The sequence below is a fragment of the Typha angustifolia genome, chromosome 6 (assembly GCF_048772165.1).
Source record: "Typha angustifolia cultivar Huaian chromosome 6, ASM4877216v1, whole genome shotgun sequence".
NCBI classification, from domain to species: domain Eukaryota; kingdom Viridiplantae; phylum Streptophyta; class Magnoliopsida; order Poales; family Typhaceae; genus Typha; species Typha angustifolia.
The window spans coordinates 4830697-4856741 of NC_133244.1; the positions used below are offsets into that span (position 1 = coordinate 4830697).

Here is a 26045-nt window from a genome sequence, read left to right on the forward strand (position 1 = left end):
ATCCTCGACTGCCTAGAGGAGTACTCCCAGCTGACAAAGCAAAAGGTAAACCTCGATAAATCCGAGCTTTTCCTGCCACAATGGATCAAACCGGAAGAGAAGGAGATAATCTGCAACTCCCTCGGACTCCGACCGGCCTGCATGCCTTTCACCTACCTAGGTGTCCAAATCTCAGGCCAATGCATCAAGGTGAAGGAACACAGTCACTTAGTCGATCGGGTGGCGAAGAAGCTAGCGGGCTGGAAAAGAGGGGTACTCTCGATGGCCGACAGGCTCACGCTCATCAAGGCCACCATGCTAGCGATCCCCGCATACTGGATGGGCAGCACTTGGTTGCCGGACTCAGTCCTGGAAGCCATCACCAAGAAAGCCAGAGCTTTCCTATGGGAAAATGGCAACAGACGTGGTATGCACCTCATCGGATGGGATACAGCTACGCGCCCTAAGGAAGAAGGCGGCCTGGCCATCCTAAAGCTCACGCAGGCCCGCACGGCACTCGCCGGGAAGCTGCTCTTCCAAGTGCTGAACCAGGTAGATAAACCATGGGTTCGCATCCTAACGGCAAAATATGGGGTGCTAAACCCATGGGATCCGAGCACGCCTCCCAAGGCCTCCTGGGTATGGCGGGCCCTAACCAGAACTGCCTTAACCATGCGAGCAGGCTGCCGCAAGCTGGTGGGCAACGGCCGATCAACACGGGCAGTCGTAGACCCGTGGATCACACCAATACCGTGGACCCGGCAACCGCGCTGCATGCACCCTAGCCTGCTGGACGAGAAGCTGCTAGTGAGCGACCTGAAGGGCTGGCCAAGCGAAAGACTACTGTCTGACGCCGGGTTGGACCTAGCCTTCGAAATCACCTCGGCTCTATCGATAAGGACCGAAGAGCCAGACAGATGGATTTGGTGGCCACACCGGGAAGGAGAGCCACGAGCTAAGTCCGTCTACACCCACCTTCAACCCGATAGCCAGCCCAGCTGGGAAGGGTGGCGAGCACTGTGGCAGCTCCCGTTGGCGCCGCGGGTACACCTGTTTATATGGAAGCTCTGCTGGGGCAGACTGCCCACCCGCGCCTACCTGTATGGGCTTCGCATCGGGCCAGACGAGAAGTGCGCCCTATGCGGCATCCACCCGGAGACGATAGACCACCTATTCTTCTCATGCAGATACGCGTTGGAGGTGTGGGCCCTGCTAGCACAGGAGCAAGCCTGGACACCAACTGAGACGAGCCACGTCAGAGCAAACTGGCTCTGCGACGAACACAGGACCCTGCATGCAAAGCCTTAATCGCGGCAACCCTCTAGACGGTGTGGAAACAGCGGAACGCACGGGTGTTCCGAGAAGAAAACGACACGGCGAAAACGGCAGTTCGCAGGGCGGTGCAACTCGCTCGGGACTACGCCAAACCAACCCGGCAAACGCTCAAGCCCACTAGGCCACGGAACGAATGCAGATGGGTGGCCCCACCCCCTGGCTGGCTCAAAGTGAACGTGGATGGCGCCCACGCACCGGGCGACTACCAAGCGAGAGTAGGAGCTGTGCTCAGGTCGGTAGACGGCGCGCTCCTGCAGGTAGCTTGGGAGCCCACGCCGGCAGGTTCGGCATTACAAGCCGAGGGTATGGCCCTTCAGCTCGGGCTAGTCCTAGCTAGTGACCAAGGACAGGTGGTGGTAGAAATCGATTCTCTCGAGCTGGTGCGGATCATGAAGTCGGAGCTCGGCTGCCCCTGGAAGCTCCGAAACCTAGTTGCCGAGTGCAAATCACTGCTCAGCTCTCTCCCAAACTATCGCCTCACCCATACATACAGAGAAGCCAACCGTGCGGCTGATTGGGCGGCCAAACGGGGCAAGGCTGCGTCGCACTCAGTCCGGCTAAGGCCGGAGGACCCCATTCCCGCGGAACTTTGTAACTACCTAACGTTCGACGCCTTAACCCCACTTGGGCGTTAAGCCAGCTTAATATAGCTCTTATTATCAAAAAAAAAAAAAAAAAACACTACAAATAACCGACTCGGAACTCTAAAAGGTTGCCTCTCTCTCTCTCACCTCCATTTTTCCGAAGCAAGAACTCGAGAGAGATACAGAAAGAGACGGTCTTTCTCTCCGCAATCGATCCATGTCGATGGAGACAGCAGGCGGAGCGGTACTTCCCGAAGACCTCCAGCTCCGGGCGGCGGCGGCGGCGGAGCTGCTGGCTGAGGTGGCGTTCAATGAGGGCTTGATCTCGCCAGAGAAGAGACGCAGATCCAACAAGACGGTGGTCCTGAAGAACTCGGATGGCTCCGTACTCGAAGTGGATGTAACAGTAGCGATGGAGTCGGCGTTGATCAAGAGGTGCCTCCTCTCCGGGAAGTTTGAAAATGGCGTCATAGGCATCAGCGGCTTCAGGACCAAAATCTTCGACATGGCCATCGGGTTCTGCAGGAAGACCGTCGTAATGAAACCTTCCAGTTCCTGGGAGGATATGTTCGTGAAGGATGTCCGTATCGATTCCGATGCCCTCCTCGACCTCATCTCGGTGAGTCACCAATCTTGAGATGTTTGATGCTCTAAATGCGATAGATACTTATTCTGTGGAAATTAGAATGAGATTAAAGATAACATTTGGGCATTTGCGAGTAATTGTTGCCAATATCTTAGGTCGTGGATTGGGTCAATATGTAAGACGAGGTTTATGGAATGGACTCTTTAATAAGTCTGGAAATAAAATATATTTGTGGAGACTTCTCCCTTTAAAAATCTTAGCTCTTATTGTATTTTTTTTTCTTTTGATTTTAGGGTATGATGTTTCTCTTTGTGGATATGCTGTACATCATCAATTGCTCTGCAACATATGCTTATTAATCCTGCAGTGAATTAGGATTTCCGGATTATTATAAGTATCTAACATATAGACGCTGAGATAATTTACAGCATATAATGTAGGTTATGTTTGATCTTTTCCCGGATAAGATTAACTGGAAATGCCAGCTTATGTTTCATATGTACACTGCACTGCTATATTGCTCTGTTCATTAGTTATACTGATATGCTACTTTTGATCCTTCTAACAAAGGTAGCGTGTATTCTTGGATGTCCATTCCATTTTCCCCATAGTATAAGGTGTTTTGTTCTGTGAATATGTATTCCCTTTGGATGGTAGTATGTCTATCTACTTCTGTTCATACTTCTTCATCATGTATTTTGCTCGTAAAGAATCAATCTTTTTTATGTTAATTTTCCTCACAGTTCTTTTCCTGAATAATGTTAAGACAGTTCAGGTTAAGATCACAACTGATTGTGTGAAGTGGATTAACATTATCTTTTGTTGCGTCGATGTACAGGCTGCAAACTACCTTGGGATAGAGGGACTCAAGGACATGACCTGTCGAAAAGTGGCCAAGATGATGAAGGGAAAGACTACTGATGATATTCGACATCTGTTTTACATCCTGGATGATTTGAGTATTTCTGAAAAGAAAGTGATAGAAAAAGCTAAGATGGCTGACAAATGAACTACCAGTGCTTTTGCTTATAGATATGCCAACTTTAGTTAGAAGTTGTGAAAGCTAGGATGTTTGACAGAAGAAAGTAGCAAAATGCAGCAGATAATTTTCACCGAATATGATATAAACATGACCGTTTACAGTAGAATGAAGAGAAGTATTAGAAGAGCGACAAAGTACTAGTGCTTCACTGAAGATTTTCTTTACATTTTCTTCTCTCCCGGCCTTGTTCTTTCGCCAGGTAAAATTGAGACTACCGAAGTTCTGGTATGGATATGAATATGAAGAGGATGTTCAGAAGAGAGATTGTAATGTGAAGGATTTGGAAACCAAATCTAGTAGATAATGTTGGATGAATTTTCTCTTCCATTGTTCAAGTTTTCAGATCAGAAATTGTTATATCATTGTGGATACATTCAGCTGATGTTTTGCTATCACTGAACATTTATCTCATGACAGTTGACAATCATAAACTTCTTTACCTGGGATATTACTGGGCCCAAATTAATCATAAACTTCTTTAGCTGGAGTTATGTGAAGCTATGGAAGAAGCATCATAAGAGACTTCCTAACGATTTGTTTCTCGAACTTTTCAAAATATGATTAAAAAGTGTATTAAGATGAAACAACTCTGTCTTACATCGTGTTTGGATTGAGGGAATTGAGAATTTTTCTCTTATTTGAATAGAAATATTAGAAAAGAATAGAGGAGAAAGGAAGGAAAAAATAAATAAATGATTCCAAATGATCACTTTAAAACACGGTCTTTCTCTTCCTTTCTCATTGATTAACCCCTCTCAGCAGCTATCATCTGCTCCGACCTCAAGGCCTCAGCTTGTTCGAAGCTACCATGCTTGCCAAAATCTTCTGGCTCGCTCTTTCGATTGAGTTCAAGATGTTTCTACTATATTAATTACCATAGACCTAGAACGGCTTAAAATTAGTCGTAAGGAGGAGGTGAGCTCCAGTAGGTGTCATGTAGGTCATTGACATGGGGTGCAGGCTTCTAAGTTTATTAACTTCTTTGATGAAGATAGCATAAGTGATGGCCATGACTAGAGAGTCCTTGTCTTTCTATGGCCTCTATTCTCAACTTGACTCCATGGAGGTTGGATTTCCAACCCTACACAGAGAAGAGAAGATAAAAGGCAACATCTATATCATAGCTAAGTTTGATCGCCACCTCGAAGTAAAGTGCAGCAGCTTCATTGTGGGCCCTCATGGTTCAGGCGAGGCACCTATCGTATGTGCATCAATGCATCGATTACTTGCATGCAATGATTCCATTTACCCTTAAACGAGAATAGAGGGGATTAAAGAATTTGAGGGAGATTAACCTCACTGGATTTCAATCTCAACGTGGATGCTTATACCTAATCCAAGATATGAGGTAGGTTTTACCATTTTGAGGTGTTACACTATTATGTTGGTTTACTCATCCTTGAAGCAACTCGAGCCCATGGACTTGGCCGTGGGCATAGCCACTTCATACTTATTTATTATTTGGTGTTCTTCCATGGACATTGGGTTGCTATTCAAAACATATGACCCATTGGGCCTCCGGATGGGGATTGAGCCAACTAGTCTTAGATTCTTGAAGGGACAGTTCTTCCTCATAATAGTAGATCCCTTCTTGTTGTCATAGGTGTTATGTTATAACATGTACGGTAAAACTGCAATAACATTCTCTTAGATAGTGGGAGGGAACCTATCACTATGATGTAGAGAGAAATCTTGCACTGGCCTTTTAATATTTTGATGTTCTCTCCTATACTATTCAAAGCTATTTAGATCTTCTTTGTCTTATCTGTTCAGAACTCTCACCTTCTAGGTTTGAACTTTAAAACTGATAGCTCCTTCATTGGATTAGTGGATACTTGAGTTGTTGATCTATCCTCGTGTCCACTCTCATAGAGGAAGTAGTTGCCTTAAAGGACGAGATCTAATTACCTTTTATATGTTAACGTGCTCAACATTGTTGAGAAGGCATCATGAATAGTTGATAATATCCTTGAAAATTGTTGCTACCTCCTCTCTCTTTTCCCGTAATCCACCAGCTCCCATTACTACTTTGACGCCAACAAAAATGCAGACTGGCTCAACTAATGGGTTATGGTTGCACTTGGGATGAGACAAATTTTGGCCTTAGCCATTAATGGGGCAATTTGTAGCCACGATGATTAAATGTAATAACATAAAAATAAAAATGGAGGGCACATGCACCTCTTTCTCTCTCCCTTACTGTTACAACAACCAAAGGGAAATGAATGTGATTTTCTTGGCGAGTCATTAGATTACAAATTTTATTTAACCTACTTAAATCATTTGTATAAAAGAAAACCCTAATCCTATCACACCCTCTCTCCTTCCAATGCCGCTAGCACCCTCTTCCTTTTCTTCTACTTTTTTTCCCTATTGAAGTACGTGTCATTAGATTGAATGGCCAAAGCACCGCTAGAACAATAGGAGAACCTCTCAACTCACTAGTGAGTCCTCCCCAACCCCACTTATTTAATTTGAATTTGATAGAGTAAATAACATGTACCTTAGTTTTTGGTGTTTTTGGCTTTGTTAGTGAAATTCACCTGTTGGTGGTTTCAGGTGGCCACTGCTTTAGTCTAGAAAGCTCCACGTCATCACTGATGGTGATTCGGACTACACTGAGTTATCTCATACATGGATACAACATATGGAATATTTTCTTATTTTGTTTCTAGTTTTCTTCAAAAAATAAGAATTTTGGTTCTCACGTTTCGAACGAGGGGAGGTTGCCTTTAAATGCTCCATTCGAACACTTACATACATTCGTATATACAGAGAACGCGTGGATGTCTCGCTTGGTGAGAATGCCTTGTTTCTAGGTTTATCATTTGTTAGTTTTGCTTATTAGGTTAGCCTCTCAATATGTGGAAGGCAATCTAATTAGGATTATTAATGAATATTATATTTTCCTTCCTTCTTCCTCTACTCTAACTCTTCTCCTTCCTCACTCAAACTCTAGTCGTGTGACATCTCGATATTGGTTACTCCTAATTTCCCTCGACTATCGAGTCCTCCTTGGGATCTCGACCATCTTCTCCTTCCTCATCCTTCTCCCATTAGCACCTCGTGCAATCAAATCTATCACCATTATCACCACCCTCATCACTATCATCACCATCACCTATCATCTCCACCTCCACCGTAGTATTACCTATTTTCGCCCTAGGTACAGTTAGAATCTACAAAGGGCATGAGTATTAAAAATATAGGTTAGGAAGATACGAAATGATCCCAAGTGGTTTCGTAATTTTCTAACTACGAAAGAATATTTAAAAAATATTCTCCTCTGATTATGCAGACTACTTCCCTATATCTGAGCTTGATTGGGTAACGGATGCTCAGTTCATATCAATCACACTTGTGTAATAGGAATCTTCAATCGAGTTCCAAAGTGATTGAGAGAGATAGCACCATGAAACCTCCTTCCGTGGGCTTCTTTGGTTGCATCCAGCCTCGCTGTCGCCGCTTGTTTCATTCAACCTTCTCGTTAAACCTTCTCTTCTCGTGAGGATTTTGTTGGCACATTTATTTTCGTTCTTGTAGCCTTGTTGGTAGATCCAAGTATCACTGTAGCCTATGACCATGGAGGGTACTCCTTCCATTGTCGATCACTGTGATCGACTCTCCTCCACATGTGGATCGCTTTGATCGTAGGGGTGATGTGGATGCCCTTAACTTAGACCTAAGGGATGCTTATGCCTTTGATTACTATGTTAATTTTATATAGATCTCTTTTTTCTTTAAAACAGAAGAAAAAGAAAAGAAAATGTTTTAATCAATTTATAGTATATTCATGTCCAATTAGTTGTAAGATGCATTAAATACGTATACTAGTTGTTTTATTCGCATCACATTAAATGCATTGGATACTTCTCTCCTCTCTCACTTCAACAAATGGGTAGTTTGAAAATGAAAATGACTTATCATGGAAAGAAACTAAAAATGGACTTATCCACTGAAAATGAAAATGCAAAGAATTTTATTGCAAATTATTAAAAGATATACAACTAATTTAGAAACTTGCAAACATAATATGACAATAGAATTACTTGAATCAATTTTAAGAAGTCACATAGGTAAGGACTTATTTGATATTTTTCATGATAAAATATTGTACATATGAGAGAATAAGCTATAGGAAAACAATGTCAACCCATGAGAGAGGTCATATGTTTGAATTGCAAGTGTCGCCGTAGACATTGGGTTTGATATTTGATATGCTAGGCCTTCTAGAATGAAATACTAATGACATAATCCAACTTAGAAAATTGAAGAGAGTCTAAATTTGGTCTTAGAATTGGATTGCAGTATGCGATGCAAAAGCTAGCATTGGCCGCGGAAGGTACGAATGGTGGATGATCGGAGATTCAACCATTGGAATTGAATGTAACTTAGAGGGTTGGAGATCATGGATGGAGGATCAATTTTACGGGAACAAATCGGTGAAGTGGTGATCGAGTGGTGGAGGTGGAGCTCGGCTATAGTTTGGTGATAGTGGAGGAGATAGTGGTGTTGTGTAGGGTTGGAGATCATGGATGGAGGAACTATTTTACATGAATGAATCGATGAAGTGGTGATCAAGTGGTGGAGGTGGAGCTCGGCTATAGTTTGGTGATAGTGGAGGAGATAGTGGTGTGGTGTAGATTAATGGTTGTCGAGTGTAGATGGGAGGGAGGAGAGTATGAGTTGTCTCTCAAGGATAGTGGAGGAGATAGTGGTGTTGTGTAGATTAATGATTATCTGAGTGTAGATGGGAGGGAGGGGAATATGAGTTATCTCTCAGGGATGAGAGGCATTAGCAAGTTGAGGAGGTGGGTAGCAAGGTCGGCAATGGTGGTCGGCAAGCTTGGATGAAAGAACAAGGAAGAATGGTCATACTAGGAAGAAGGATATAGTTTTTCAATTGATCCAAAGATGTCTGGCTATGTGTGCACCACGAGTGTACGTAGGTGGCTACCAGTGACCTGGTTGGCCAAGGCTAATTGGCTTGGGTCCAACTAAACTCATTAATCAATAACTACCAATAAGCAAATAGCAAGACCATATGGTCTAATACGAAATGCAATAACTAATAAGAAAATGTGAAGCAATAATCAAATAGATAACCATCGGAGGCTAAATGTAAATACCCTAACTCCTCCTTGGGTACTGAGCTCAATTTGATCCGGTCCTTTATAGCGAATCGGTCAAGTTGAATCCTATTAGCCCACTATGATTCTCCCACCTTATTATAAAGGTATGAAATCGAGGAAACACTCTTGGAGTTTATTTTTATCGGATCATTACAGTTCAAAAAAATTGTTTTATCATGCTCGTCTCCAACTCTCAAGTACCTTCATCGGATGGCTTGCCAAGTCACAAGACCAAAATCTCAGACTCCAGCCTATACCCATGTTCAGGTCATCTAGTTAGCACATGAACTAGCTTTGTAGTTTTTGTATCCTCCAATGGCTTAGGCAAATATGTCCCCACTATCCGATCCGGTTCGATGCTCTCCGTTAGTACAAAAACATGGAACACTGGCTGGACTTGCGATCCCCTAGGCAAATCCAAGCAGTAAGCAACTAGCCTTATCCTTTCCATGACTCTAATTTCGCATTGGACGCAATGTCACCTATCGATATGGCTGCACTATATGAACACCATATCGCCCACCTCGAACTTGTGCTTATGGTGGTTATGAGATTTGCTTCATACAATTCTAAGCAATCTTCAAATGTGCACGCTACCTTCTTAGTGTCTCATCACAGTCTATCAAGGTTGAGTCAACCATCATCCATGCTGATGAAGCCAATAGGTCAAAAGTGTGCAGCACTAGTATTGATCATCCACACACTACCTTGAAAACATTATGTTGATGCTATTGCGGTGAGCGATATTGTAGGACCCCTCCGCTCATTGTAGGAACTCTAACCAACATCTTAGTCTCTCTCCCACAAAGCATCAAAAATACTACTCAATGCCCCAATTGATCATTTTCATTTTGCCATTCTTATGTGGGTGGTAGGACGAATTGAGGCCCAATTGGGTCTCATGCAATGTATAAAATTATGTCCAAAACTTGCTAGTGAAGACAATGGTATGCGGCATCCCATGAAACTTCGCGACATCTCGCACAAATACTTCATCCATGGCCTTGGCTAGACTCGCACAAATACTTCATCCAATCAATAGCTTAAACTCGCATCCATGGGCATCGAGATGCAACAATAGTCCACATCGATTCTCAAGATCTGGGCAGCTCTTTGGGTCAACTACAATCTCCTACAACAATATCATAGTTTTTGGCTTAGCCCTACTTACCCTCCTCAGCTCATCGAGGATAAGACTTATGCACTCTTCAAATAGGAATCAGTTTTTCGGAGGGCACCAAAAAAGGTATGAGCTCGGCGACATTAGGTTGGCACAACAAGGAGTTTGCTATTCGATTCTCCACTCCTTTCTTATACTGAATCTCATAGTCATAGCCTAGCAACTTAGTGACCCATCGTTACTATGCCGAAGTGTGTATCCGCTATCTCATCAAGTAACTTGGTGAATCTCATAGGAGGCTTTGCTGGTCAGTTCGAATGACAAAGCATCACCTTATCAAGTAAAGGGCGCCATTTCGTCACCGTGTGTAAGATGACGAGCATCTCCCTCTCATATGTTGATAGAAGGTGAGATATCCCCGGCAAAGCCTTGCTTAGAAAGGCTACAGTTTGCCCCCGTACATTGAGGACTACACCTAGGCCAATTACCAACATGTCGCATTAGATCATGAATTCTTTGGTATAATCTGAAAGAGCTAAGACTGCTGCCGACATCATGGCGATCTTTAATTCTTCAAAGGCTGTTGTGGTTTTATTTGTCCACTGAAATTAATCCTTCAGTAGGGTTGTGAGTGGGGTACCAATCTTCCCATATTTGGCAATGAACTGCCATAGTATCCCGTAAGTCCAAGAAAACAGTGCAGCCAAGCATACATGCTATTTTGCTTGAGTCAGCTGCAACTCCTTCCGTGAGATTACATAGCCTAGATACACCACTTATGGTACTCCTTAAAGGCATTTTAACATCTTTGCCATCAAATGGTTTAGGTCCAACAATTTTAGCACCTTCTCCAAGCGCTGTAGGTGATCAGTTTTTGTCTTACTATATACAAATATATCATCAAAGAATACTAGAACATACTATCGTAGCAAAGGCTTAAACGCATCATTCATGAGGCCTTGGAATGTTGTAGGATCACTAGTAAGACCGAACGACATCACTCGAAACTCATAGTGTCCATTATAAGTCTAGAACATTGTTTTATGGATGTTGGTTACATGAACTTAGATTTGGTGATACTTGGTTTGAAAATCAAACTTGCTAAAGATAATCATTCATTCAGCAGTCTCTCTATGACTAGAATGAGATATTGATCCTTGACAGTAATAGCATTGAGCTCCCGGTAGTCTAGACAAAACGCTAAGTCTCGTCTTTCTTCCACACAAGCAAAACCAGCAATGAGTATAAGCTGCAACTTGGCTAAATTATTCCCTGCTCTAACATCTTAGCAACCATCTTGGAGGTCACCTCCTTCTACATGTGGGGGTACTAGTACAGTCGCACATTTGTCGGCTCAGCCGCCGAGATGATCTCAATGTGGTGAGCGATTTCTCTTATCGATGGCAACCCTTTGGGTTCTTTAAATAGTCCAAAAAATTTATCAAGTAAATGCGATGAATTAATAGATGTACCCAAGCTTAGAACCCATTCAGATTCAGCTAGTAACATCTGGAGAAAGTATGCCAAGTCTCACATACTTGGTAGCCCACCATAGGCTGTAGTGTTGGGCTCGACATGGATCTCACGCCGTCAAAGCACACTTCCTTATCATTCTCTCTAAACGTCATCCATATATTCTAGAAGTCTAAGGTGCATGATAGGACTTAAGCTTTGTAGCCATTATATACCTAGAACAACGTCAGCCCCTGACAAGGCAATATGGTAAAATTCCATAATAATTTTGTGGCTTTGCACCCAAATCTTAGCCCAGCGGCACAAGCTATTTGCCTAAAGCTTGGTGTCATTGCCTATCACTACATCAAACCTCGTCGTCGGCTCAGCTTCAAGCTCAATCCTCTTAACCAGCTGCTCATCTAGGAATTTATGTGTACTTTCCAAGTCAAGTAGGATATGTACACAATGCCTTTTGATGAGACCATCCACTCTATGAGTCTTTCGTGCAGTTGTCCCCGAGTTAGCTTGCAACGAGATCTCTGCTTGCATGATTTCTTCCATGAACTCATCCAAGGCCTCCTCCTAAGGCTCATGCATGATCTCCTCCTTAGCAACATCATTCTCTGCATCCTCAAGTCCATCAATAAGGATTATATTTTTCGTTAATTTTGGGTATCTATGTCCCAGCTTGAAGCACTCATTAGGTCGAAAGCATAGACCCTTTGCTTTTTATTTCTCCATCTGGGTAGGTGTGAGAGTTAGAGTAGATGGCCATGTGTCTCCCTTAACATTAGCAGATGGTCTAAGAGATGCCCTTACTCTAAATGATGTTGTTGCTGCTGCTCTCAGCACCATAGTAGATCCGACGACCGCTTGAGGTGTATATCGATTGTCTTGGCTAGTCTAAGTCATTTTCGATGCATGCCTCAATACTTTGTGCTTTTGTTCCATCCTCATGACTTCCTCAAAGGCCTCCTCCAATGTGTAAGGGTTGAGAGCTTGGTAGTCCATTCATATCTTCTCTCATCGTTAGAAAATAAAAGTTTACCTCAACATTTGATCCTACCATGGCGACATGCAACAGCTACTCACTACATCATTTTGCCAAGGATGGCATGGAAATCTTTGTAGTTTGTCATTCTAAACTACGGGGTGATACTTCTAGAAAAATTGGCCCATCCACAGAACTACTAGTGAACGATTGGTACTAATGTATCGCTGTGTCTTGAAGGTGGAACTCACCAACAAGGAAAAAGAGTCAAACTAGGGGGAAGGAGATAGGTTCCAATTGATACAAAGATGCCTAGGTAGGTACACACCATAAGTAGGTGGCTACTTGTGACTTGGTTGACCTAGCCTGCTTGAGTCTGACTAAAATCAATAACAACTAAGTATCAATAAGCAAATTGTGAGATCAATTGGATCTAATATGACATACAATGACTAATAAGCAAATAAATAACTATTAAGGGTCTAAATGTAAGTCCCCTGACTCCTTGTGCGCCGAGCCCAATGTGATCCAGTCTTCTGTAGCAGCTTATCATATTTGATAAATGTTTCAAAAGAGTGCTATATGTACATGGCTTTAATCAATTGTGGCTCTTTTCTTTTGGAAGGGTTGATTCAATTTCTTTAATCTATATATATGGGAGGATTACCGTCTTTGTCTGGTTATGGTTAGTCTATAGATTCATATTTCTATCATCAACCATGAAAAATGAAATTCAAGAGATGAACACAACTAAATGCTAAATATCATAGTATGTACTCTAAGATACCCTAGCAAAATATATATATATATATATATATATATATATATCGATAAATCTAAAATTTAGATGATAGTTTGCAGGAAAAAAACGAAAAGAAAAGCAAAAGTAGTTTAGTTTTACAACTGCCTACCTAGGAATTCTTATAGAAGATTAACTCATTAGCTGGATTCAGGTCGCATTATGATAATACACATAGAGCATGACTCATTTATTAAATAGGTAATATTAATCATAAAATGATTATGGGTGACACAAATTATTTATATTTATATAATTTATTCAGGTTATAAATTATTTTTTTGTATTATAAATATATTATTTTATTTGGGTGACAAATGAGTTATTCGAGTTATAACAGTATCATAAACAGGATGGCATGTTAGATCAAAATTGGGTTAAGCGGGTTGGGGTAATAAACATTAACAGGATATATTTAATAATCGAGTTCCAGTGGGTTGACTAGTTTAAAACCGAAAGCCAACGAAATTAATCTCAAACCTATTTATTAGCCGAATTATTGCGTCGGAGTCAACTTTTGTCATCGGAAGCAAATTGAGAATCTGCTGAAACTGTAGATTGGATATGCCATGTACTTTCTCCTCTTTTGCTTCTTTAATAAGCTTTCTAAATAATATTACTTGAAGAAAGTTTTTACTTACAGTATTGGTTTTTGAACATTATTTTGTGTGAGATGAAAGCAGAAGTACCTAAACTGAGCAATTCAATCTTTAGGAATTCTTTTGATGCTGTTTAATAATGCAGATTCTACGGTCTTGTATTGGGATTCAAAATCCCCACCTCTTGCTTTTGATACACACAATGTAAGAAAACTCGAGACCTATTTACAAGTTAAACAATGATATATAGCCTAAGAAAACCCAAGATTTATTCTGGAAAGAAACCAGTAGGCTTTAAGAACAATGCTTGAATTAGTCTCTTAGGCAGTCCTTCTCACACATCTTCTTCATATACAAATCCAATTTTACCTGGCGGAAGAACAGGCCTTGGGAGAGAGAAGAAAAATGCAATCAGCAAAGCACTCGTACTTTGTTGCTCTTCTATTGCTTCTCTTCATTCTACTGCACAAACAGTGATGTTTATATCTTATTCGGTGGAAATTATCATCTGCATGCACTGGTAGTTCATTTGTTAGCCATCTTAGCTTTCTCTATCACTTTCTTTTCAGACGTACTCAAATCATCCACGATGTAGAACAGATGTCGAATAGTATCGCTAGTCTTTCCCTTCATCATCTCAGCCACTGTTCGACAGGTCAAGTCCTTGAGTCCCCCAATCCCAAGGTAGTTTGCAGTCTGTACATCAGAGCAAGAAAGATAATGTTTAATTTAGAAAAGTATGAACAGAAGTAGAATGATTCTTTAATCTAATTCTATGTTGCTGAAATTTCCACAGAATTAGGTATATATCGTACTTAGGGCATCAAACCTCTTCAGATTGATGACTAACTCACCGAGATAAGGTCGATGAGGGTAGCGGGATGGATACTGGCATCCTTCATGATCATATCCTCCCAGGAACGGGAAGGGTCATTTCCCACGGTCTTCTTGCGGAATCCGATGGCTATGTCGAAAAACTCGTTCTCGAAGCCGCTGATGGCTATGACGCCATTTTTAAACTTTCCGTCGAGGAGGCACCTCTTGATCGTGGCCGACTCCATCGCTACTGTCATATCCACTTCGCACAGGGACCCTTCCGAGTTCTTCAGGAACACCGTCTTCTTGGATCTGCGTCTCTTCTCTGGCGAGATCAAGCCCTCACTGACCACCACCTCGGCCAGCAGCTCCGCCGCCGCCGCCCCCCGGAGCTCGAGGTCTTCGGGAAGTACCGCTTCGCTTTCCGTCTCCGTCGACATGGATCGGTCGCGGAGAGAAACCCTAAAAGACAAGGCCGTCTCTTTCCGTATCTCTATCGGGTTCTTGCTTTGGATAAAATGGAGGTGAGAGAGAGAGAGAGAGAGAGGCCACTCTTTTTTTTTCTTTTTTTTTTTTTGAAAAAAAGAAGCTATATTCAGCTATTTAAAAGGTTTCCAGATGGACAACTGTCCATCTCAACCAAGACGTACAGCTCTGGTGGCATAGGGTCCCCCGCTCGGAGTGCTCCGATCTGGGTTGCACCCAAGCCCCTTCGCGCTGCCCAATCCGCAGCCTTGTTCCCTAACCTGCTTACATGGCTAATGGTATACTCAGCCAACTTGGCTAATGTGGCCTTACATTCCCACACAATGCCCTGGACCTGCCATGGGCAAGGGCTCTCCTCTCTCAATATCTTCACCAGTTGTTCCGAGTTCGATTCCACCTGCACAACCTGATCCCCGCTTAGTAAGCTTAAACCCATTTGCATTGCCCAAGCCTCCGCGTGAAGTGGAGACACCGCTGGTGTAGGCTCCCACCGGACCATCACCACTCCTCCCTTATCATCCCGAATGATAGCTTCAGCTCCCGCCTGACCCGCTCCGGAGCGAAAAGCTCCATCAATGTTCACCTTCACCCATCCTCTTGGAGGCCGGCACCATTCGACCTTCTTCTGCATCACCTTTGTTGATTCGATGTTCCTAGGCAGGTTGTATTCCTCTGTCAGGCGCTGAGCTCGTCTGGCCACCAAGCAAGCTGCCTCCCTCGTCTCACCAAAAACTATTCGGTTTCGTTGTTTCCAGATGCCCCAGCACGTGGTTGCTATCAGCGCCCGGATGCTGTCGTAGTTTCCGTTTTTGCACCTCCCCCACTCCGCAGTGATCCACTCCGATCCCACCAAGCTTCCCATCTTCTCTAGTTCCGGTTGCACCTGGCCTAGTATGGGGCCACTCGCAGAGTTCGTCGGTTATTTGCAGTGTGAGTGGAAGAAGTGGATCGAGTGTATTCCTATATGCAGGAATTTGGTGAAGACAGGACACTTGGCAGTTGAATTGCGTGGCGGATGGTTAAATCTTAGATTTATTATAGAAAGCCTCTTAATCCCTTTTGGAAATACAACTCTTTATTCTATAATAACAACTAAATATCGTAATAACAATATTTTAGCATACAAATACTGTTCATTAAAATTACATCTTATACTATATAATAACTCAATTATTAATATATATACGAGCAACCTATTTTATATCAAATCAAATGGTATTCTTGGTAATTTCACAAAAGATAAAATATAACTTTTTTTTTATAATTTATCACTTTATATTACATCAAATGGAATTATTATATTCTAATTTCAGAATATAAATATAAAAATAGTTATTCTTGGAATAAAGATCTTATTTTGGGAATGACAAAATTGAATACTTATTCTTAGAGTAAATGACGACCTAGTGTCTAGCCCCATACTAGAAAGTAAGATATGTAGGGGCTAGTTATTCTTATTATATATGTTCGATAACTAGGGCTAAAATCATATGTGCAACATACCTAAAGGCAGCATATTATTGTCTTGTAAATATCTGTTGAAATTACAGACCTTTAACACTTTCTGGATATTAATATCCTTTAGTATTTTCGGGAGAGTATATATAAAGTTAAGTGTTCGTTTGATAAATTACTTTTTTTGGTTGAAGTTAGCACAACAATAAATTTTTTAAAAGCTCGCATTCCCTATATATAGATTGAATAACTAGGTCAACTCTATCAAGAAATGGGTTTCATTAGCCTAAGTCATGTGCAAAAGGCTCCTATGAATTCATCTTTCATAAAATCTCCTAGGTAGGCAGTTTTAAAATTATAATGATTTAATTATTTTGCAAATAACGGCCCAAATTTTATATTTATTAAAGAAAATCCCATAATCCCTTCTAGATATGTATATCCTTCGGTATTTTTGCTAGTGTATCTTAGACTTCATTAGTAGGGTTTAGTAGTGTCCACCCGATAAATTTCTTTTTCTTGGTCGACAATAGCACAACATTTTGTTTTCTTTTCTTGTGTGTTTCATCCAACGTGAACTCATAGGCTAATCATAAACAAGATAATGAAGGTGATCTTCTCATATATATAAAATAAAAATTGAAATAATCATTCCCAAAAATTAAAAAAAATTGAGCCAATATTCAAGCAATTTACATATTGCTATTGCGCTCTTATGAAAAGTATATTTAATATTTGAAAATTAAACATATGACCTTTGTCATGGGATTACCAATGTTTTTCTATTGCTATTCCCTCATATATGCAATATTCTATTAGGAAGAATATCAAATAAGTTCTTACTTATGTACAACTTAAAATCTATTCACGTAGTTTCATTATCATATTTAGTATATTGTTTTGCAAGTTTCTATTTAGTTGCAGATCATTGGGTAATTTGCGGATAAGTCCACTTTTTAGTTTCCTTGTGGAAAAGTCATTCTCACTATTCCATTTTCAAACTACTCTTCAGAAGTGGAGACGTATATACTCTATGTTAATTAAAAAAATTTCTTCTACTTTTTTCCCTAGTCAAAAGAAAAAAAGAAACTTGTACAAAATTAACATATTTATGCTTATAATTAAGAGATTATGTTAGTTTTGTTAACTAGTAATATCTTATATATAGGATACAATATTCTTGGTAAGAATAGTGGGAATACTTTCTAAAAGTGAAATATATTTTAACAAAGAATGCGTTCAAATAGTAATTGGAATACTTCTAATAAAAATGAAATATTTTATGTAAATAATTTTATAGCTTCTAATTAGGCAATAGATAGCATGATTTGTAAAAAATTATTGTAACGTAATATGAAAAATATAAAGTAATTCTTCAATCAATATTTATAGATCTACTCGATAGATAATTGGCTATATAGCTAGAATTTTATAGAGGAATAAGGTTTGCCATGATTTTCGATCTTGACGGTAGATATTATAATTTTTTCTCCCAATTTGGGAAGATAAATAGATTCAACAAGAGCTAGTATTTTTTTTAATTTTTTTTGTTACTATATTACTTGTGGAAGATTGAATCAAGCAAAGAATATAGAGTTTGAATCGAGAAAAATGCAATTTCACAAGTTGTATTAATAACCAGTTGAATAGTCCATATTGATGTTCGAACGCTGACACATGAAAAACAAATATTATGTAACTTACGTGGCGTTGGAAAAACATACACAAAACTGAAAAAGGAACATGTTGCTTCGAATTCTAACGGAAATTTTTGTTTAATCATTTTCCTAGTTCAAACCAAAGATTTTCAACGTACGTAGTGAGACATGAATAATCCAGGTCGAACGACGTCTATTAATTATGGGTATAGTGTTATTCTTTTATTTCAATACTAAATACTGCACTAATGCACGTATAAGCTGACTTTAGATTAGTAGCTAAAACAGTATAATATGTAGATAATATCACCTGATAGGTCCTCTATAAATTGATTTAAAGATAAGTTAATCTAGCTACACATAAATACATCAACATAATGTACCAATTGATAATGTACGTAGTACACAAACAATTTACTAATTACATCTTAATTCCTAGATATATTTGTTACTATCAACCTAAGAACCTCTCAAGTTATATATTAGTGAGAACTAGTATCCACTTAAATGTTTAAACGTTAGACAAATAACAGTCTTATCCTTTATGGTTTGACTCGAGTTTAACTTACTCTTACACTTCAAACTCAAATACTTAACTACCCTACAGTCCGAACCGTACCGTAACAATTAAGATTTTCTATATTTTTCATCAAAACAAATGGTGGTTTAGTGACACCAATAATTTCTACCGTTAGTAAGATACAAAATGATTAAACTACCCTTATCATCTTCAAATCAGACGATATTTATATAAGGGGCAATTAAATCTTTTTATGTCCTAGTTAACGACAGACTAGTAGTTGCAACTTATTCGAGACTATAAAAGGTGTTTAGATGCTTAAGTTAAAAATGTATAGAGGTAAGTTAAAAAGAGTCAAATCATGGGAGGATAAGTTATATTTTTTATCTCTTAAACATATCTCTCCAATTAGATCTACTGGGAAGAATCCTTACCTCTTTCTTAGAGGACAAAGAATAGGTCTACTAGTGGCTACAATGAACTAAACCTAAACTTGAGCCTTATGCTTCAGGTTTGCTGGAATATTGATGTAACATTTTGTGGAGCCAACCTACTGAAATAGACAAGAAAGAATTAGGTTATAACTATTTCAAACCTGATCAGTTTTAGACAAAACCCAAACCCGGGCATGCAATATCATCTTATCCGACCTGATCCGATCCATATGTTAATTGTGTCTAGACTAGGGTCTCTAAATTGCTGGCGAAATGTTGACTCGGGTCGATTACGTGTAAAGCCAGACCCGAAAGATTTGATCCAACTTCGTGCCCTATAAAATATAGAATGGTTTCTTCACATAATTGCCACTAAAAGCTTTTTAATTATTATAATTCATGCTACATTCTTCAAAGTATCATAATTGCCGGTATTTTTTTTTTAAGAATATCTTAATTGTAATTGAATTTTTTCTTGACTTTTTTTAGAATTGTCAACCAAAATACCCTTCTTCAAGTTTAGAAGATAAAAAATAAGAATTTATTTTCTTCTACTATGATATCGACTAATATTTATTTTTAGCTCGAAGTAATAATCGAGTTAGACTCAGCTAAATCAACCTCATCTTGAATTAGCTTAATATATATTTTTTAATATAATATATATATATTTAATATATGTTAATGTATTGTAGTATAGTTAGTTATGTGTTTTAACCTCAAATAAAATGGCCCAGGTTTAAATCCTAAATTTTATAATGTAAAAATATAATAATTTTGTAAATTAGTTGAATCCCATTTGGTCTGACATCAAGAGAACTATGAAGTAGCAATCAGTCTTTATATCTACTCACCTCTCAAAAATATAAATATTGTAGCTAACCCTTCTACAAGGAGTAAGGGGAAAAAAAGGATTAATTAGTTCTTAATAATCCTTCAAACAAACCGACTTCCTTTAATCTCTCTATCTTTGTGTGTATGTGAAGGAACATTATGTTATATAAGAAATTAACATCTCGCTTGAATTTTGTCAAGAAAACATCTCACTTGGCAGTCCACTTTGCTGTGGGAAATTTCTTCTTTGTGTGGGTTTTTACCATCTTGGTGGCCTTCTTCCTCCTTGATTTGAGCACATATAGCTTGAGGGTGGAAAGGATGAGTAAAGAAGAAGCCACAAAGTTTCTCAAGATAAAGGTACCACCTTTCTTCTCTCTTTCTCTTCAGTTCTTCTGAACTCATTAGGAGCTAATGCCCATGGGCTTCTTTTAGCTTAGAATTCCTCTTTGTCATCAATGTGTAGACTTTTGTTCTTAAAGTGCACATACACTGTGATGGATGCAAGAAGAAGGTCAAGAAATTGCTTCACAAGATAGATGGTAAAATTTCCTCACTTCTCTTTTGTTCGTCTCTTTCTTCTTCTGTGATCAAAACATTTGAACCTCTTCTCTTAATTTAGGGGTTTACACAACCAACATAGATGCAGAGCAAGGAAAGGTGACTGTGTCAGGCAATGTTGATCTTTCCACAATCATAAAAAAGCTAAGTAAGGCTGGAAAACATGCAGAGATTTGGGCCTCAAAGGGTGGAGAAATCAACTTTAATCTCAACAACCAGCTCCAAAATTACAAACTGGGCAATGTTGAAGGGCAGCAAAATGAGAAAGGGGAGCCCCAAAAAGGTGGAGACAAGAAGGGTCTGATGCAATTGCAGCAGCAAGTGAAAGAATTCAAAGATGTGAAGTTTTCTTCCCAAAAGGATCAGAAATCTGTCAAGCCCAACCTTCCGCCGGAGGACGGCGGCGATTACGATGATGAGTTTGACGATTTTGATGAGGATGATGAGGATGAGGACTTGGATGATGTAGATGGATTGGATGATGATCTCAACAATGATCCTAAGAAGATGAAGCCAATGAGTGTTCTTCAACCAAATGTTAATGGAGGAAGCAAAATAGGTGGTGGTGGAAATGGTGCTGTTAGTGACAATCCACCAAATGGGGAGAAGAAGGGTGGTGGTGGAAAGATTGAAGCACTGGGCAAGTCAACCCTGATGGACCATGGCTCCAGTGGCATGGGCCAGATGGGTAACATGCATGTTCCAATTGGCCAAATGGGGAATTTTCCGGCAGCCGCCGCAGCCCAGAGCATGGTTCCAAGATACTACCAGGGTGGAATGGTGGCTGCACCGGAGATGGTTGCCGCCGCCAATCCCTACCAACAACAACAGTACTTGGCGGCGATGATTCAGCGACAGAGGATGATGATGAACGGCAGCCAAGGCGGCCCCTCCTTCCACCCGATGGCATATGGGTATGGACAACCCCCACATTATGAGAATAGGGAGCCATATACCAACATGTTCTGTGATGAGAATCCAAATAGTTGCTCAATTATGTGAAAACTTGGTGTCAAATTACTGTCTTCCTCTAATTATCTTTTCCAAACTTAGATATAATCTTCAAGTTTGATAATGTAAGGTTTTGTATTAAAGCTCTAATAGGTAACAAGTGTGGCTTTCTTGTGTTTTATGTCTCAAGTTCAAAAAGTTATGACAATATGAAAGCATGGCCCATCTTGACAACTGAATTGTTTGCTAGCGGTTCTCTTTCATCTCTATACCTTGAACTTTTGGCAGCTCTATTTAATTTTATCCTGAGACTGGCTGTAAACTTTTAGGTGGACAAGGTAATCAAAGTAATCTGTTCTAAGGTCTTATTCCATCTTTTTGTAAGTGGTTGCTTCAAATTGTTGAAGCTGCAAAGTTGTTGTGGGGCAACTTAGTTTGATTCTTTTGGTGGTGCACTGATGAATATATACAAGGTTTGCTACTGTTTCTTTTTCCTCTCAATAACTAAGAACTTTTGGTAGCTGGGTTTAGTTTCATCCTGAGATTAGAGTGGGTTGTTTTGAGGCACTGATGATGTTTTGTTGTGTTAGAATGCAAAGTGATTATGGGTAGGTGAGTAAGTCCAGCTCTGTCCTGAGCCAAAGTATCGAGCTTGGATTGATTATTTCTAATTCGAGCCTACTACGAATTCAAGCCGAGCTCGAGTGAATTGAATTATGAGTGGTTTATACTCTGCAAAATCAAATCAAACGTGTAATCAAATTGAATCTTATGTATTCTATATATATATATATATATTTATTCTTATATAGCCTAATCGATATCGGCTTGAAATTGAATTCGAGCGTAATGACTCGTTTATGAAACGTGAGCTGAGCTCGAGCCAATTTGATTATTTTGACAGCTAGTCTGCAACAAGTTGTTTTGGGGGGTGAACCAAACAACCAAACTAAGGTATTCCAGGGTCTTATTCCATCTTTTTGTTGGTGCATGAATCATTTATTGTGGAAGAGTTTACTTCAAGATGCTACAGCTGCAAAGTTGTCAAGTTGTTTTCTATCAGATAAATATCTGCTAACATGAAACTGCTTCTCCTCTACAAATGGCAGCTATTCTGTAGGTTTAGTTTGGGCCACCATCAACTTTTAGACAATTAATGCAATGACAAGATCACTTGCTATGATATTATTGAAACAGAAAACTGAAGGAAAACAGCTGTTTAAGCTTGGATATTGATTTGGTTAAATAGCAAGTCTTTTGGCCTTTTCTTGTGTCACTAGACATATGCATTCAGCATCATGATATTGATTTGGTTAAATAGCAAGTCTTTTGGCCTGTTTTTTGGTCACTAGACATGTGCATTCAGCATCATGGAGGCAGTCTAGCATTGATGTGAAGGGAAACATGATAGATTTTACTGCATATGGATTTATATGACAAGTGGTTGAGTACTTGGCATCACAAACTAGATAATGCTAAGCCTATACATGTGGTTCATTTTAGGTTAAATAACAAGTAGATCCTTGTCTTATTTGGTTTGAGACTAAGCTCTGAACTAGATTAGATGACCCCATTTCTTTGTCTTAATTTTGGTCCTTTCAAGTAAGCTAAGGTAATTTGATGTTTGATTCTGAATTAGGATAAGAATATAATTACTATTTGTGATGTGAAATGAAACGGCAAAATAAAAATTTGGAGGAAAATGAATGAAATATAAATTTGATAAGCCAAAATACATTTTTAATGTATCATGGTCATTATTATATTATATGGTATATTATAATTAATGAATATTATAATATTATAATATGTATTTGTGAGCTTAAGTGTATATTTATTTTCTTATATAGTATTTATAATAGGCATTTGTTAGCTTAAATGCATATTTGTTAACTTAGGTATATATTTGCTAGCTTATATAATGTCTATAATAGCTATTTGCAGGCTTAAGCATATATTTGCTAATTTATATGGTGTTTATAATAGTTATTTGTAAGTTTAAGTGCATATTTGCTAGTTTATATAGTATAAAGAGATGAGAGAGACTCGATAGAATTTAATTTGACATATTTTATAATATAAAATATGAATATTTTGGAAAAGAGGAGAAGTAAAATTGATAATATTATAATTAATAGATTTAAGTCATATCAAGAGTAAAATTAGAATTAGTTTAAAATAATATTATAATTTATATATTAATATTTATTTGGAGAGAAGATATTGAACTAGATTAAGAAAAAAAGTTGATTATTGTACTAGGTTAGGAGTCCCTAAACTAGTTCAAGGACACCCCCGAACTCAAAGCAAACAAGGCCATGTATAATCTAATATCACTTTGGAAGTCTTTGGTTGCTTAAAAATGAAGAAAGAAAGTGCTCACTTTTAACAATTTCTCTACTAGTGTTTAGTTGTAAAATTAACTTCATATATATATATATATATATATATATATATATATATATGTTAACTCACTAACTACTCTAAAAGTTTAGAGTCCAAAAAGTGGATTTAATTTAAATGAGAAGAGTTTTATATTTTCAAGCAAAGATAGGCAGAATAGGATTTGAACCTATGATCACTAGTCGTGATACCATATTAACTATCAAAATACTTTAATTTCTTAAAAGATGAGGTGATTTTTATAATTTTATATTCTAACAATTTATACCTATTGAAAAGCAAAACGAAGACATTAAACCCCTTATTTGTGCTAAACTTGAACTCATCTCAATCGTGAAACTTATACTAATACATTTATACTCTTCCTGCCGATATTTATTTTGTTTTTGTATTTTTTCAGAGAAAGTTTGTGGACGCTTCGATAACTTAACTAGTGATTGTATGCAAGATCTAATTTGGATTAGTCCAGTATTACATAGCTCTTCTTGATTAGTAAGATTGGCAATGATGAAAAAACATGAATTCTTAAGAATGCTCTGATACCAATTAAATTTTTTTAATAATACAATTCAATAAATATGAAAAAAATATCAAATCGGTTAAAAAAATCATTGATCAAAACTTGGATAGAAACTAATTACTAAATTTTGTAGCAGTTATAAGAAACTTATATATCATCCGTTGATTTCCACGACTTAATCTGTAACAACTTTGCTTATTAAACTCCGCAATATGCCGCTTCCTATGATTGATTTCCTAATATAAATGACTCTCAAGATTGATTTTTCTATCCGAGTGACTATCGAGACGTAATTCTTTCAGATCTAACATAGATGTGCTAAATTGAGAGAGATTCAGCACGTTCTTCAAGACTCCAAAATAATAATGGATGACACCTCCGCTTAAGTTTTCATAACCCTTAAATGCCTCTTCAAGCAAAGTAAAAAATTATATTAAACAAATTCCACTCCAATCTACTATATTTTTCCGATGACATTTGGTCGCACCCAGATCACGTTTGAATGTCATGCCTTAAAATCATGATTTTTGAACTTTTCTTACATTGATGTTCGAACATTCTTGAGAACTTTTGCTACTCCGAAACATAAGCTTTTATATTTAGGAACGTGTTCTTAATGGTATTCGAACATCATTTTTCGTAAAACGAAAGTAGCCACGGACCGAAATCCTTGACTTCAAAATCAATTTTCCATTAACATTCTTTATCAAATTTTATATAAGTCGCGTGGGTAAGAAGTTGGGCTTTCTTGTGGTTGTATACAAAGTTAAATGTAACAGAGTTAGGAGCTCTTATCTCCCACAAGGAATGTGTTTATATATCTCAAATTCAATACTAATAGTTATGACAAGAATGAAAGCATGGTCCATCTTGACAACTATATTGTTTGCTAGGCTTTCTCTTTCATCTCTATCCCTGGAACTTTTGACAGCTCTGTTTAATTGCGGCTGTAAACTTTGTAGGTGGACGAAAACAAACGAAAGTAAGTCGTTGTAAGGTCTTATTCCATCTGTATGTCTAAGTGGTTGCTTCACAGTGTTGAAGGTGCAAAGTTGTTGTTCAGACAACTTAGTTTGATGGGTGATTCTTTCTCCTCTCTATCTATGCATACAAGAACTTTTAGCAGCTCGGTTTAGTTTCATCCTGAGATTAAGGTAGGTTTGTTGGGAGGCAGTGATGATGTGAAGTTGTTTTAGGTTGCAATAGATTAGATGGATTGATATATGGTGTGTAACAGCTCTGTTCAAGCTTGGGACTTGGTATTGAATGGGATTTGAAATGTTGAGCTGAGATTTTCAGATGATAATATGTTAATAAGGATTATTATATTGAGGGTCTTTAAAAGACTGCAATGATCTAAAACAATATTTCCCTTTTTTTATATATATAAATGAGCCTAATCAAGCTGATTTGTGCTCAAGCTCAGTTTGAAATTAAATATGAGCCTAATTCAATCGATATCAAGTTTGACTCATTTTAAATACGAGCGGAGCTCGTTCGAGCCTGTTTAATTATTTTAACTGCCCTAACAGTAAGATTGGAGTAGTCTGCAGATTGATTTTAGGGTTAACGAAACAATCAAACTAAGCTATTTTATGGTCTATTTCCATCCTTTTAGTGGTGCACTGAATCATCTATGATGGAAGATTTTGAAAGTTGTAGATATCCCCTAACATGAAAAGTGCTTCCTCTTGATAAACAGCAGCCACATATAAAGTATATGGCAATCTCTATTTTGTAGATTTAATATATTTATCATATCTTTATTATCTAAAATCCGATTAT

The 26045-nt window shown here is 38.7% G+C and overlaps 3 protein-coding genes across 3 annotated transcripts; 2 read left to right on the forward strand and 1 right to left on the reverse strand.

Annotated features, from left to right (window-relative positions):
• Positions 1-2046: 2046 nt before the first annotated feature.
• Positions 2047-3908, forward strand: LOC140761410 (SKP1-like protein 11). Its single transcript, XM_073098721.1, has 2 exons — positions 2047-2517; positions 3323-3908. The coding sequence occupies exons 1-2, from the start codon at positions 2116-2118 to the stop codon at positions 3491-3493; spliced, it is 573 nt and encodes a 190-aa protein (XP_072954822.1). The 5' UTR covers positions 2047-2115; the 3' UTR covers positions 3494-3908.
• A 9873-nt stretch (positions 3909-13781) lies between these two features.
• LOC140761476 (SKP1-like protein 11) lies at positions 13782-14989 on the reverse strand. The gene is made up of 2 exons (XM_073098818.1): positions 14477-14989; positions 13782-14318 (listed from the first exon to the last, which is right to left on the reverse strand). The coding sequence occupies exons 1-2, from the start codon at positions 14876-14878 to the stop codon at positions 14148-14150; spliced, it is 573 nt and encodes a 190-aa protein (XP_072954919.1). The 5' UTR covers positions 14879-14989; the 3' UTR covers positions 13782-14147.
• Positions 14990-19969: 4980 nt separating this feature from the next.
• LOC140761394 (uncharacterized) lies at positions 19970-21593 on the forward strand. The gene is made up of 3 exons (XM_073098699.1): positions 19970-20185; positions 20292-20367; positions 20448-21593. Exons 1-3 carry the CDS (start codon positions 19985-19987, stop codon positions 21386-21388), a joined length of 1218 nt encoding a protein of 405 aa, XP_072954800.1. The 5' UTR covers positions 19970-19984; the 3' UTR covers positions 21389-21593.
• Positions 21594-26045: the final 4452 nt, after the last annotated feature.